The 15,426-nt window shown below is 45.2% G+C and overlaps 1 protein-coding gene across 1 annotated transcript in view; it reads right to left on the reverse strand.

The window, feature by feature from the left end:
* Positions 1-15,426, reverse strand: part of LOC116862612 (contactin-associated protein-like 3) — a gene marked incomplete at its 5' end in the record, with an annotated part of 58,438 nt that overhangs the window by 21,812 nt on the left and 21,200 nt on the right. Inside the window, 3 exons of the mRNA XM_032849970.1 lie at positions 5,283-5,402; positions 9,340-9,446; positions 9,517-9,547. Coding sequence (XP_032705861.1) covers positions 5,283-5,402; positions 9,340-9,446; positions 9,517-9,547 — 258 coding nt within the window. The remainder of the gene's footprint in view (positions 1-5,282; positions 5,403-9,339; positions 9,447-9,516; positions 9,548-15,426) is intronic.

A 15,426-nucleotide genomic window follows, 5' to 3' on the forward strand; every position in this document is an offset into this window, starting at 1 on the left:
GAAAATCCATACAAATCCACCAACATAAAAAGCACAGCAGATGCCTTGACAGGTGCCCATTCCCCAGAGAATTTCCTTTTGAAATTAACGGGAGAGTATGTAAAGCAGCTGACTGGCTGGAGGCCACTCGCAATTTCTGTCATGGGAAGGAGGAGGCTGTTTAAGAACACGGTGGCTCAGTCAGCACAAGCGTGACAGAGCCCGTGGTAAGTGCTGGGTCACTGACACACTGAGTCGATGAATCAGGATCCGAGCGGGGCAACGGGCAGGTGTGCAGCCGACCGCACCCTCGGCGTGTTCCCCGAGCCCCTGCCAACTCTTACGAATCCGATGCAGAGTCATAGCTCTGCCTTCATGCCATCTCCTCCCTGAGACAAGTGTTTCCACGGTGCCGTGTCTGGGAACCAGTGTTTGGAGGACAACTAGGTCCACATCAGAGGACAATTGCGGGGGATTTCCATGGGGCACGGATGGCCCCACTGTCCCCGAGGGCAGAGCCATCGAGCTCACGTTTCTCATCCCGCCATCAACAGAGCCTCTGTCTCTTCTGCCTAAGAAGGGAATCGATCTGTTAACAAATTACATAAGCAGTCCCTTCAAAATAGTTTTTTGTTTGTTTGTTTGTTTGTTTTGGTTGCTTTTATACTAAAGCTACTAAAATTTATACAGAGTATATTCAGAGTATATTTTGGCACCAGAGTTTGGAAGGCTGTTACCAAGTATATACTTGTAGCCATTGCTTTAAAATTTTGTTTTTTGCATATTTCTCCAAGTGTGAGTATTTGTTTATAATAATTAAAGAATACTTCATTGTCCACAGGCATGGTAGCTTCATGGAGAAGGTGACCTTGCAGCCGAAATACTTCCCTCCCGGGAGAAGGAGGCCAGGATCTTAGTTCTTCCACCATCACAACGAGATCTGTTGGGGAACCTCATGGGACTGTAACTCTGGGTCCTTCCTGGATCACCTTGGATTGTTTTAAACTTTTGATTAAAAACTTCGCAGTGTAGCTTCTGGAATTATTTGTCGTCTTTGAGTTGGCCTCTGCATTTCTCGGTCTTTAGCACGGCGCTTTCCTTATGGCTTTGAGTTTCATAAAAACTCTTGGCATTAGCATTATTTGGAAATCCTCCCCACAGTCTTTCTAACAAAGCAGGATGTATGTGTGTGTGTGCATGCGCACGCGTGTGTGTGTGCATGTGTGCACGTATGTGTGCACGAGTGTGTGTGCGTGCACGTGTGTGTGTGTGCACGTGTGCGTGTTCCATGCTCCAGCTCAACCCTAACTCATGGAACTTTAGGACATTTATTCATCACATAGAATAAGAATATACTAACCTTAGGGGTTTTCTTTTATGAAAGGCAGCTAGAAAATTTCTAAAAACTTAATTACCCAAAAGGTCTTGTGATACAATGATCTGTACTTTGCTTGGTCATTTGCAAAGTAATATGAAGGCGTACATGGTTGTTAAGTGTTATCTGATAATAAAACGTATAGCAATATCAATCATTAAATCATTACCCCAACATTCATGAATTCCTACACACACAGACACACACATGCGTGCTTTAAAGCTCTAAGACTTTCCAAGATTAAGTTAGAGAGTTTGGAAGATGTTTAATTTACAGAATCCATGCCTTCAATACTAATGCATGTGAGCGATTCTGCTGCCTTTGTGGATGCAGTGGTCATTAAATTCCACCACAGCCAATTTTACAAACGGAGCAACAGAACCGTGGCCTGGACAAGAAATGAACAGCGGCACCAGAATTTTACAGCTGCGTTGGCTCTATTTCTCCTTTCTGTGATGCCCTTTGCCCTCTTTCCATTTTAATTTTGGTGGACACAGGATAGGCTGTGCCAATGAAACCAAAGATCCAAGCCCTGTGGCCACGGCCTCTGAATCTGTATGTACATTGGAAAATCTCAGGGAGCTTCATAAAAACACAGCTTTTCCTGGGATGCTGCCGCAGAACCCGATCCTGCTGAGAGCAGAGCTGCCCTTCCATGGACAGTGGACAAGGGTGTGGAGACCCAGAGATGCCCCATGTTGCTGTGAGATGCTGGACAATGTCCACCAGCCACCCCAAAGCAAAGGGGATCCTGCTGGTCTGTTCAATTAATGTGTAAAGTCACTCTCCAAAATGTTTTTAGAAGTTCATATTGCCGAGAAGATTCTAACTACCCAGCGGGCTTTCAGATGACACATTGCACTTGTTTTTATGACCAGTAGGTCCCCAAGAACTATTCACACAGCTGGCCACCCAAACCTCAGGTGTTCACTGTGGGGATCCTGCTCTCCTCTGCAGACCCGCCTCCTCCGTCTGCTAATACCCGCACCCTCCTTCCAGGGCTCAGATGCAAACATGGAAGACGTTCCAGATGCCTGTCTTCCTCCAGCCACATTCGGTCCATGGATTAGGCCCCGACTCCCTCCCCTCCTCCATTCCCATCTGCTCCACCCCATCCCCACTAACAGGTCTCCTTGCTCCTGCCGGGCACATCCTGGTGGCCAAAGGCCCCAACTACTCTGCCAGTGGGAGTCCTGAACCTGTCACTTTCCAGAGGCGTGACTCGAGGGTCCCCTCGGGTCCCTCCCCTTGCGTCTGTCCAACAGATTAGGATCCTGGGAGCGCACTCCCTCTGCTTGAAGGCTTACTCGGGGTTTTCTGGAAGCAAACCTAACTTTCAAACTGAGTGCTTCCCTGGATGGCTCTATTTAAAATTGTGACCCCTCCCCCCATCCATGGCCTGTGCGCCCCGCCCCCACCATATTCAGCGTCACAGCACGTGCCTCCGCGCACCATCCACCTGCTCCAGCAGCAGCTCTCAGGGCTCTGGTTCTGCGCGGACCTGCCCACCGCACACCGGGGGCGGGGAGTGTTCTCCTCTGCTCCCTGCCGCGGTGACCGCCGTGCCCAGCGCAGAGCGGGTACTGAGGACACAGGAGCTCCGTGTTGGGGGGCACTGTTTTTTCAACTCCTCAGTGTGGGGCACTACTTGGACATTTCTCTGAGTCACGCCTGGGAGGAAAGTGATTCGCATCCTCAGGAGACAGTCGGTGAGGCCTTCTTCTTACATAAACTGATCAAGAGATTTTACGTTTTAGAGAATCCTTCTTGCCTCGAGGATAAAAAAACAAACAAACAAACAAAACCCTGGCTTATATGTCATCAGATAGTTTCTTGTGTTACCCAGAATCAAAACCTGAGATCTGCTCTTGCTTTCCCTTCACACTTTGACGTAACTGCTCTTCCCTCTGCTAGTGGGCTCACTCTGAAAAGGCAGCCGCAATGACAGGCCATCAAACACATCAGCGATGTTATGAAATTCGTATTAAAACAAGTGTCTAGAATAGATAAGGAAGATGCGGTCCATATACACTATGGAGTATGATGCCTCCATCAGAAAGGATGAATCCCCAACTTTTGTAGCAACATGGACGGGACTGGAAGGGATTATGCTGAGTGAAATAAGTCAAGCAGAGAGAGTCAATTATTATATGGTTTCACTTATTTGTGGAGCATAACAAATAGCATGGAGGACAAGGGGAGTTAGGAGAAGGCAGTTGGAGGAAACTGGAAGGGGAGGTGAACCATGAGAGACTGTGGACTCTGAAAAACAATCTGAGGGGTTTGAAGAGGTGGGGGGTGGGAGGTTGGGGGAACCAGGTGGTGGGTATTAGAGAGGGCATGGATTGCGTGGAGCACTGGGTGTGGTACAAAAACAAGGAATACTGTTATGCTGAAAATAAATTTAAAAAAATGATTAAAAAAAAAAAAACAAGTGTCTAGGAGCCAGCAGTACATTCCAAAGGCACTTTATAAATACGCACAACGAAGGCTTCCTGGTGAGGCCTGGACCATGTGTCCACTTGCATGATTAAACTATTTTCCTTTCGTATAACCATACACTGCGGACAATCAGGCCATTAGCTGTCTGTCATGCCCTTTGCAGCAAATATCTTTTCTTTTTTTTTAATAAATATGACCTCGGCCTTGCCAACCCTGCCAGCAGTTAATTACCAAGAAAACAGCTTCAGTCATTGAAAACGTACTCATCTTTGCAATGTGCCAGCTGGGATCATTTTCACTTTTCTCAGGATCTCGAAATTTTTCAGTGTATAAGTAACTTTGCTTATAGGACAAAATATATCAAAATCTTTAATAGGTCGCAGACTTCTGTGATAATCAGGCATGTGATTGATAAAAGTAGAATGTATTACTGGGATGCCAGCCTCTTTATGTAGCTTTCTCTGTTCTTGGCACTCACTTGAGCCATGAAAACAAAGCAGATATTGAGTAAGTTGAAGGCCTGTTTGTTACAACCACTGGAGCCCAGGATATCTAGAAAGATCCTTACATACTTAACACTTCATATACCTTTCAGCAAAGTCAGTCAATATATTTACCTCCTATCCCGTTGCAATGTTTTGGTCAGTTTCTATGATAAGATGCTTGCCCCAAAGCCCCCAGCAGTCATACATCCATCCAATGCAAAGTTGGGGGTAGTTTTGGGACTGGAAGATATAATTGATCCAATTCAGATCAACACTAGATTCACCATCACCAAAATGCTCAGGTTTTATGTATGCAGTGAGAGTAGGTGTAGAAACCACAGCAGAACTTCCAGCTTGTCACAAACCGCCATTGTCAATTCCCCATAAATGACTCCTTCCATCCAGAAATTGCAACCCTATCGGGGTGACACGTAGCCAGAGCAGAGAAAGCAAATTATAACCAGGTCAGGGTTACCTGAGAACCATTTACAGCTGACTTTTCTGACCAGTGTCTCAGACTATGCAGGGTCAGACTCTAAGGTTGTCAAAGTCCCCACCAGGTCCACACCACTAGAGTAGCACGGGAAGTTTGTAAAGGAGGGTTGTTTCTGCAGGCGAAATGTGACGTGAGCACAGAAGGGAACACAAAACATACACACGCACACTCACGCACACGCACACACATGCACACACGCACCCACCCACGCACGCACATGCACGCACACGCACACACACACACACGGAGGCGTTCGAAGTTGCATCAGTTCACGGACAGCAGTCATTCACCACGGTGCACGCACTGATCCTTTGCAGAACTTGCCTACAACACACCTGTATCCATCCGCCATATATAAATGGGTTTCTAGGGACAATGAAATATTGCTTATGCATAGTTGCACAGGAACACACACGTTACTCGACGGAGCTAAGCCTCATGGTTTTGCACACAGCAACCAATCACACAAGCTTAACGGGCACAGTAAAGTGTATCATTAGCGTACCTGTCATGTTGCAGTACACAAGAGCAGGTCCCAGCGGGCCACTTCCGTCTGAATCGATATAGTAGAACCCTGAGGAGTCCCCTCTGTGCCTGTGGGCGTCACAGGACTGCTCGAACAGAGCTGCAAAGGACAGGGGTCTCAGACAGGGCTGCAGTGGGACGGATCCCTCCCTGTCCTTAGTGATGGGAGGCTTTCCCCAGTGATACTCATTCTGCCTTGCTCTCCGGGATGGTTTCTCCAGGGGAGTGTTCCCCTGTGTCAGTCAGGCAGCATGAAGACCCTGAAGCTTGGAGTGAAAGATTTTAAGAGGTTATCACCATGTGTATCTGAACCCCGCCTGCTCTAGCAACAGATTCATTCCAAAACCACGGTAACTGGCCTCACGCTATCTCCTTCGATTCTGCCCCATGATGTTTAAGCCTCAGAAGTACACTGGCTTCGTCTCCTAAGTGATCTGTTATTATCTAATAACCACATCGATGTATTAAATTACTCAGTAATTATATCCTCTGTTTACTTAAAATGATCTACTTGTGCAATGCATTACTTTCCAGAGGAGTTTTATAAATCAGCAAGTCTCTTTCACTCCATTTATAATGTGTGTTTTAAAAGGAAATTTCCTGAAATGCTTTGCAAATGATTATTCAAGCAAATAGAAAGTCAAAATTACATATATATATATGTATACACACACACACATGAAATATCTCTCAGTAATTTCAACATATCCCGATTCTTAGTTGAATTTTTTATACGTGCAATAAATGTTTTGCTATAACAAGGCAAGTGACTAACATCAGTAGATGATGGACTTAATCAATGTTCAGAATAAGTCTAAATGACTAATCAACTGAGTAATAGCTCCCACGTGTCTCACTCATTTCCTTGACAGGAAAGACCCTTTGAAAACCTGAGAAGTGGCTAATGGCAGTCAGTCAAGGACAATGCGGACTGGGTCCCTCAGCCCCCCTAAGGCTGAGACCTGGCATCCATGAACACAGACCCGCAAGTGGCCAGGCCAGAGCCACAGAGCGGAGTGACCCTAGCAGGGACAGAGAGTCCGAGCGTGGGCGGAGGACAGACACCATTCTAAGCTCGCTGGATTATCTACTCTGAAATCTCTGCCTGTTTTGAAGAGCAAAGAGAGTCCGAGAGAAGCGGGGCAGCCAGGGCAGAGGGGTTTTCTCCTTTCTCACAGAAGAAGATCAAAGTCATGTCTGCCTGCCCCAGGATTTTGCAAAATACTGCATTCTTTTATAAATTATGGCTGAGTGTCAGTGTGTCAAATTAGATCGGCCCCCATCTGTCACACACCTAGCACCACCGTCCACTCATGGCCACAGAGACAACATGGATTGCTTTCCCAGATGTGCTGGCAGTTTGCCCACTCATGTTTGTGTTTCTGCAAATACATAATATGCTCGTAACTGCCTAGGAGAGTGTCCAGAGGGACAGACGCAAAGTGCTAATGGTGGTTACGTTTGGGTTGGGGCTGGTCCTGCCTGGGGACCAGAGGCAGAGAAGGAAACACTAGGAAGACACCTGCTGTATGTGTGAGTGCAGACACATTCGCTGGACACTTACACCAAAATCTGATGGTCTCTGATCCCGTCCTGTGGCTTTGGAACTACCCTGCCTTCACTTCGGTAGACAGAGAATCAGAATAAAGTCAGTTCAGTCATTCGACCAAATCAAATTATGAAGGCCACGAGCGAAAGACGCTTTTTTATAACACCTGGGACTTTTTCAATCAGAGTTGTTTGGAGTGATGTTTAAATCAGAGTTACTGATAACGCTTTAGCAACTGTGCCTTAGTCATTAAGTCTGTGTAGGACACCTTGCTCGATGTGATGGGGAGACACTGTAAGTAGGAGGTCACCCCATTCCTAGCTACAACTCTACACCAGTCACTCAGCCTCAGACTGCCCAGATGCCCGCTCCTTCCAAATAGTTGCCTTGGCAAGTTCTTACCTGGCACCATAATAGTAAATAGAGATGCAGGTAGAATTGCTCTGGTTGAACTTATGGGATTTTGAGGGGGTGAGTGACCTCCCTTTGTCTTCAGAGCCTCCTAGCTCCTCTGCAGAAACCCCTGGGCTGGGGCCTGGGCCTTCTCATCCCAACAATGATGCCTGCTTCCCTTGAGTTCAGTTCACTTAAGGTTAGATACAGGACAATCCATGCTTTGCTCGGTGAATTTTCATGCCATGCTATCTCTCTAAAGGCCCAGAGAAGGAAGACATGCTACAAAAGAAGGGACTCAGAAATGGTGGCAGCCACTCATGAAAACAGTACGGASGTTCCTCAAAAAGTTGAAAATAGAGTTATCCTAAGACCCAGCAATTCCACTACTGGGTGTTTGCCTGGAAGACACAAATGTCGTGATCCAAAGGGGCACGTGCGCCCCGATGTTTATAGCAGCAATGTCCACCATATTCAAACCAAGGAAAGAGCCCAGACGTCCACTGAGGGATGAACGGACAAAGAAGACGTGATGTGAAAATACAATGGAATATTACTCAGCCATCAGAACGGATGACATCTTGCCATGTGCAACAACATGGATGGAACTAGAGGGTATTGTGCTCAGTGAAGTAAGTCAATCAGAGATAGACAACCATCATGTGATCTCACTCAAAATTGGAATTTAAGAAACAAAACAGGGGAGCAAAAGGGAAGGGAGGGAAATATAAGACGGAATCAGAGAGAGAGACAAACCATAAGAGATCCTTATGAAAACAAATGAGGGTTGCTGGAGGGGAAGGGGTAGGGGGATGGGGTTACTGGATGATGGGCTTTAAGGAGGGCATGGGATGGAATGGGCACTAGGTGTTACAGAAGACAGATGAATCACTGACCTCTCCCTCTGAAACTAATAATACACTACATGTTAATGAATGGAATTGGAATAAAAATAAATTAATTAAAAAAAATGTCACTGATACACCAAAAAAGGAAAAAGTAGAATAAAAACATAGACAACAAAAGCTAGTAATTAGAAAGCAGTGAGGATCTCAGGGCTCTGTCATGAGCTTCTAGTAGTAATGAATTAGGGGTCAACAAAGTGTGCTTAGCTGTGAAATTGAGAAAATAATTCTTCAGGAAAGAGCCTGGTATTCAAGGTGGAAGAAATGGGATGGAGAGGTGTTCGAGAGCCCTCGCTGGCAGCAGTGTCACCACGTCAAAGGAGCTGACCTCTGTCTTTCCTCAAGCGCACAGTGTGGAAAATAAAGCACTTACCTTCCAGGGCAACTCTAAAGGAGTTGAAACGTGCAGAACTAGACAGAGTGAGGGTCCCACAGGCATGTGGTAAGTCCCCAGTGTGTAAACCACCACCATCATCAAAGAGCATCAAGACTGCAAGGAACCTGAACGTTTGGCTGGCTTCTGGCTGACATCTAGAAACCCCCCATGGTATTTCCCATCCTGTGCTGCTCCGGAGACTCTCCCGTGTAGTTTTATAAACACTGACCATCAGTACTTTGTCCTCTTTGGCAGACAGGACTTGAGAACCAAGGTTGGGTCCAACCCAAGGAACAGAACAAGTAGCACCACCATGCCATCCAGATTGCTTTTTGTATTGGGGGGGGGCTTGTTTTTTCACTATTTGTTATATTTTATCTTCCTATACGTATCTTCCTTTGCCTCCTATTTTATTTAATTTTTTCTGTCCTATTTGTTATCATGGATTTCTGTAAGCTGTCATAACATCACTAGGAAATAAAGCTGATTAAAAATAAACCAGACAAGGGCACCTGGGTGGTTCAGTTAGTTAAGTGTCTGACTCCTGATTTCAACTCAGGTCATGTTCTCAGGGTCATGAGATTGAATCTGATGTTGGGCTCCATACAGGGCTGGGATTCTCTCTCTCCCTCTCCCCCAGCCCCTCCCCACCTCTAAAATAAATAACCAAACCAGACAGAAATTAGTCTCTAAAATACCTACTGGTTTTGTTGTTTTCCAACACATGGTTGCACAGATACAGACACATATACACCAAATCACGGAAAGGAAAAGGAACTGCACGGAAATTGAGACAGCAAGGTGTGAGGCTTACAGGAATGGCAGGTCGCGCCCGTGTATCCAGTGTGTGCACAGTCACAGCTGAAGGTGTCCCAGGACTGGGAGCATTCGCCCCCATGTTCACAGTAGCTGGGCAAACACCTGCAAGAAAACAGATACACCGGCTTTTCCCCACATTCGGTCAGGAGAAAATGTGAGTCTTAGCGCTAACCTGCTACAGTGAAACATGGTACCGACAGGGCCTTTGGGAGAAAAATGAGACCATGGACAAAACCTGCTGGGTCTGTAGAGAATGTTTCCTAATGCAGTACCCACTGCATACTAAGAAACCCACTAGATGCTACCAATTGTTCTATACTGGCAGCAGATCGATTTTTTACACACTGCAATTCTATCAAAAAAAAATTGTGGGGTTGCCTGGGTGGCTCAGTGGGTTAAGCCTCTGCCTTCAGCTCAGGTCATGATCTCAGGGTCCTGGGATCGAGTCCTACATCAGGCTCTCTGCTAGGCAGGGAGCCTGCTTCCTCCTCTCTCTCTCTCTACTTGTGATCTCTCTCTCTCTGTCAAATAAATAAAATCTTTAAAAAAAATTGTGTGTGCTTTTTCACAAATAAGGCAAGATTGGTTTCATCCATGATCAGAGTCAAAGTGCTAGCAAAGGCCAAAGGTGGCCACCTGCACCTGTTCTCCTCCCGGCCTCCATGTCCTTGCAGTGGGACCTGCAGATCCTCCCACCGAGAGGCTTAGCCTTCTTCAACCTGGGTTGGGCATGGGACCTGCTCTGACAAATGGGGCATTAGCAAACTGAGACATCGGGGGCTAGAAGAGTGTTTGGGGGTGGAAGACCTGTACCTGGAAAACTATAATATATTGATGAGAGAAACCAGAGATGACACAAACCAACAGAAAGACATGCTATGCTCATGGATTGGAAGAATTAGTATTGTTAAAACGTCCTGCTGCCCAAAGCAATCTACCTATTGAATACAGTCCCTATCAAAAGGCCAATAGTACTTTCCACAGAACTAGAACAAAAAAAATCCTAAAATTTATATGGAACCACAAAAGACCATGAATAGTCAAAACAATCTTGAAAAAGAAGAACAAAGCTAGAGGTATAATTATGGATTTCAAACTATACTGCCAAGCTACAGTAACCAAAACAGTATGGTACTGGCACGAAAAGAGACACAGAGACCCATGGCATAGAAGCGAGAGTGCAGAAATAGACCCACAATTGTATGGTTAATCTATGGCAAAGTAGGCAAGAATATACAATGGTGAAGAGACAGTCTCTTCAATGAATGTTGGGAAAACTGGACGGCCACATGCAAAAGAACAGAACTGGACCACTTAGTTACACCACACACAAAATAAACTCAAAATGTATTAAAGGCTCTAAATGTGAGACCTGAAACCATAAAACTCCTAGAAGCAAACATAAGCAGTAAACCCTTGCCCATCAGCCTTAGCAATATTTTTCTAGATATGCCTCCTCAGGCAAGGGAAACAAAAGCAAAAATAAACTATTGAGACTACATCAAACTCAGAAAGTTTTGCCCCGTCAACAAACAAAAAGGCAACCTTTCAAATGAGAGAGGATATTTGCAAATGATATATCTGATAAGAGCTTAATAACCAAAATATATAGAGTGGATATAACACAGCATCAGAAAAAGAAATAACAAATTAAATAATGAGCACTGAATCTGGACAGATGTTTTCCCAAGAGGCCATCCAGATGGCCAACAGACACATGAAAAGATGCTCATGACTCATCATCAGGGAAAGGCAGATCAGAACCATGATGAGAATTCATCTCACTCTGCTCAGAATGGTTAGTATCAAAAAGACAGGAAATAGCAAGTGTTAGAGAGAATGTGGTGAAAAGGGAAGCTTTGTGCACTGTTGGTGGGAATGTAAACTGGTGCATCAACTACGAATACAGTATGGAAGTTCCCCAAAAAAGTAAGAATAGAAATGACATATGACCCAGTAATTCCACTTCTGGGTATTTATCCAAGAAAAACAAAAACATGAATTCAAAAGGATACGCACCCTTTGTTCATGGCAAGCATTATTTACAACAGTCAAGACAGGGAAGCAACCGGAGTAGTCATAACAGATGGGTGGACAAGGAGGTGTGGTCTATAAACACACAACAGTAGGCTGTTAGGCCATAGAAGACACGAAATCTTGCTATTTGATGGACCATGGATGGACCTAGAAGGTGTTATGCTCAGTGAAATAAGTCAGATGGAGAAAGACAAATACCATATGATTTCATTTGAATGTTGAATCTGAAAAAAACAAATGAGCAAACAAAAGACAACAGAAAAGAGAAACAGATTCATAGATATGAGAACAAACTAGTGGTTGCCAGGTGACGGGGGAGGGGAGAAGGGCAAAACGCGAATGGGATTGAGAGGTACAGACTCTGGTTATAAAATAAATGCCAGGGATGAAAAATACAGCAGAGGGAATATAGTCAATAATATCGTAATAAGTTTGTGTGCTGACACATGGCAATGACACCATTCAGGGTGAGTGTTTCATAATGTATGTAACGGCTGACTCACTCTATTGTCCACCTAAAACTAATACAATATGTCAACTGCTTTTCAATTACAGATTAAAAGAACTTCAAGTTAACTCAACTTTGATCATAGACCTAATTGTAAAATACCAAACTGTTAAACTCCCAGAAGAGAACGCAGGAGAAAAATCTAGCTGACCTTGGGCATGGCAATGACTTTTCAGATATGGTCTATGAAAGAAAAAATCGATAATTCAGGCTTCATTAAAATTTAAGGGAATGAGAATAGAGGCCACAGACTTGAAGACTGTCTTTGCAAAATCCATATTTGACACAGGATGGATATCCAAAATATAGATAAAACTTTTTAAAAATCTAACAATAAGGGCAATGAACAACCAATTAAAAACTGGGTCCAAAGAGTCAAAAGATCTGAACAGATGCCTTACAAAAGATGACCAGACAGAAAATACACGTGTGTAATCAAGAACAGATGCCTTACAAAAGATGGCCTGATGGAAAATACACGTATGTAATCATGCTTGACATCATTAGTCATTAGGAAAGCTCAAATCAAAACCACAACGAGATGCCACTTCTCACCCACTGGAATGGTTCTCATCAAAAAGACATCATAACAGGGACAGGGAGGGACGGGGAGGATTTGGACCATTCTACGTCACTGCTGAGAATATAAAATGGTACTTTGGAAAGCAATCTGGAAGTTAAGCACAAACTCACCCCTGACCCAGCAATTCCGCTCCTAGGTATCTGCCCAAGAGAACCAAAAACACAGGTGTGCACAAAACCCTGTACATTCATGTTTATATCAGCATTATTCATAAGAGTCAAAAAGTAGAAACCTACATGGCCATCAAATGAGGAATGGGTAAAACAAGTTTGTTAATATCCTCACAAAGGAATGTTATGCATTACAACTTTGTCAATGATGTCGAAATGAAGACCGACATCAATTTAAAGGCAAATAACTTGGGTCCTGACAAGCCACATGGCCTCTCTTGTTATACAGGTAAAGCTCTTGATATAGTCCTTCAAAAGCCTCATACATTGCAGGAACTTAAGTACTTGTTATCCTCTGGAGCTCAATCCCTATTTCTCTCAAGGAGTCAAAGGAATGGGTACCTTTGGGTTCCTTCTACTCTATGTGCAGTTAGCACTCCTTTGCTATTTGGGAGGAAGTGCTGGAAATGAGCCCAATGTCTTTCAAAGGACACACATAAACTCTCTCCTGCTAGGTCTTCTGGCATTTGAGTGGGGACACCTGATTCCATGCCAAGAACTAGAAGGTGAGCTTCTTGGGAAAATGGAAAACCCCCCCTTGTGATTGGTGGAAACCACAAGTCCAGCATGCTGGTGATGCTTACACACAGATGAAGTGAGCTTAGCCTGCACCAGTTTCTTTGGGAAGGGAGGTTATGAATCCTACATATCATGCATGGACCAGGTCCCTTCTGTATTTAGGGAAGATGTTGGCCACAGTTGGTGCAGAGGAGGGCAATCAGGATTGAGATAGTGCTTAACGCCTTGACCTCTAAACAACTGCTAAGAGAACAGACGTTAGCCTAGAGGAGAGCCAATGAAGGGAATTCACTGAGTACTTGTTGGAGTATGGGGATAAAGTGTGCCTAAACCTAAAGCAGGAAATATGAAGATTCGTGGTAGAAATCTGGATGGAAAAGAGGACACTGATGAAGCATTTGGTGAATGGGCAAGGGTCTCATTCCTGAAAGATGGAACAGAAGCAGGAGCAGGATTCTCTTCTCTATGGTGAGAAAGAGATCCCTGCTTTGAGGTGGAAACTTCCATAGATGTCATGCTTGAGATTCTTCTCAACTTTAGGATTTTATACTTCTATGATTTCCAAAATATCTTTAGATTTAAGCCTCTTGACTCTGTGCCTCCAAACATCATGCTTCTTCAGTGTTCCACTGAGTGCTGATGCCACCCCTTATCCAGCTGTCCAAGCCAGATCCCGAGGGTCATCATGACCTGTCCCTCTCCATCCCCCCATAGCACACACTCATCAGCTTGCACTTCTGTTCACCAAACACTGTATACATCATCTACATTTTTCTCTTCCCTCCTCAGGCTATCATTCCTTCTCCCATGGGTAAGCAGCCCCTTACCTGACTTCCAGGCCACATACCCTCTCTCTGTGGCCCACACCCAAACCATCTTCCCTCATTGGCAGTATTGCTTAGCTGTGCAAGTGGCTTCCTAGCACAGAGCCCTCAGTGAATTCCTGGGGAACCTTAGATCAGTGTCCAGATTTTGATCTGGCCACCAGGCCTCTGTGGTGTAGCCCCTTCCCAGCCAGGAAACCCCATCTCTCGCCATCCCTGCTGCTCGTCCTCAGACACCCAATTTCTACAGCAGCCGTGTTCAAACAGGCAGACTCGTGGCGGAACTTTGGCTTGGGCTCATGGCTGAACCTTCGCTGGATGTCCAGCCTCTCTCACTCAACTGACATACCCACCTTCCACCCCAGGGGAGGTGTCTCTCCCTCCTCTCTGATAGCCCTGCCTTGTCCCAGCACAAATTAGGCACCTGTCCCGCATGTCTCCACACCCCCCCCACAGTTCCACTTCAGTTTACTGATCTCTAAAAAACAACATGTAGAGCATGTGATGTTGCATTTAGCATCTAGAAGATGAACGCTGGCCAAAATCCACAGAGGTGGGCAAAGCGGCCCCATCAGTACAGTCCATGCCTAGAGATGTTCAAGGTGTCATTCCTGTGATCCTAAAAGAAACCTGGAAAGGACTGTGTAACCTGAGTTATAGGACACAAAATTCTAATGTCCAAAACACAATTGCTCTAAGACATGATCCCTCACCACGATAACCCCGTTCCCGAAGCCTTGTCCCCAAGAACCCACAGCTTTCCCAGTGTCATGGGAGCCTGGGGTGCACAGAGCACCATATGCATGAGTCCTTGTGCAGCTCAGGAAGGTCTCCTGTAACCCCAGCTGGTTTCAAACATCTTTTCATAACCTGCTGGGCCGTTGGGCCAGGAATGCTGTTATGCATCATGAATTATTAACTCCTTTGCCCAACAGATAAGAGTTACAAAATCGCCTGCATTTCAATCATAAATCTCAGCTTCACCTGAGCACAGCATGACTGGCTCTGGACAAGCAAGGTGCGGGCTGATGGGTGGCCGGGGTCGGCACGGAGCAAGTGCCGGCAAGAGCCTAGCATGGATGGTTGCTCAGTCGTATTTCCACATGAATCTCTCTCATGGTGCATTGAACATGGAGGTGGAGGTGTGGCCGGAAGCACCAAGGAAGAGTGAACGTTTCTAACAGTGCAGAGTAAGGACATGTTTTCTGATGTTAAACCATGAAAACCATAAAAAATTACAATTATTGGCTACATCAGCCAAAGTGCCAATGGTTCTTTTCAGGCCCACGTATGGGGTTGCCATGAACCTCAGTTTCTGCTTTGAGCAGGGAAGGTAACTTAATATCCCAGATCCCAGAGGTCCCCATCCATTGCTAGTATGTACGTCTAACAACCATTTTTAGGTGTGATATGGGAAATCTTTCTATTTTGGTGATACACA

The sequence above is a fragment of the Lontra canadensis genome, unplaced genomic scaffold (assembly GCF_010015895.1).
Source record: "Lontra canadensis isolate GAN:19392208 unplaced genomic scaffold, GSC_riverotter_1.0 scaffold275, whole genome shotgun sequence".
Lineage (NCBI taxonomy): Eukaryota > Metazoa > Chordata > Mammalia > Carnivora > Mustelidae > Lontra > Lontra canadensis.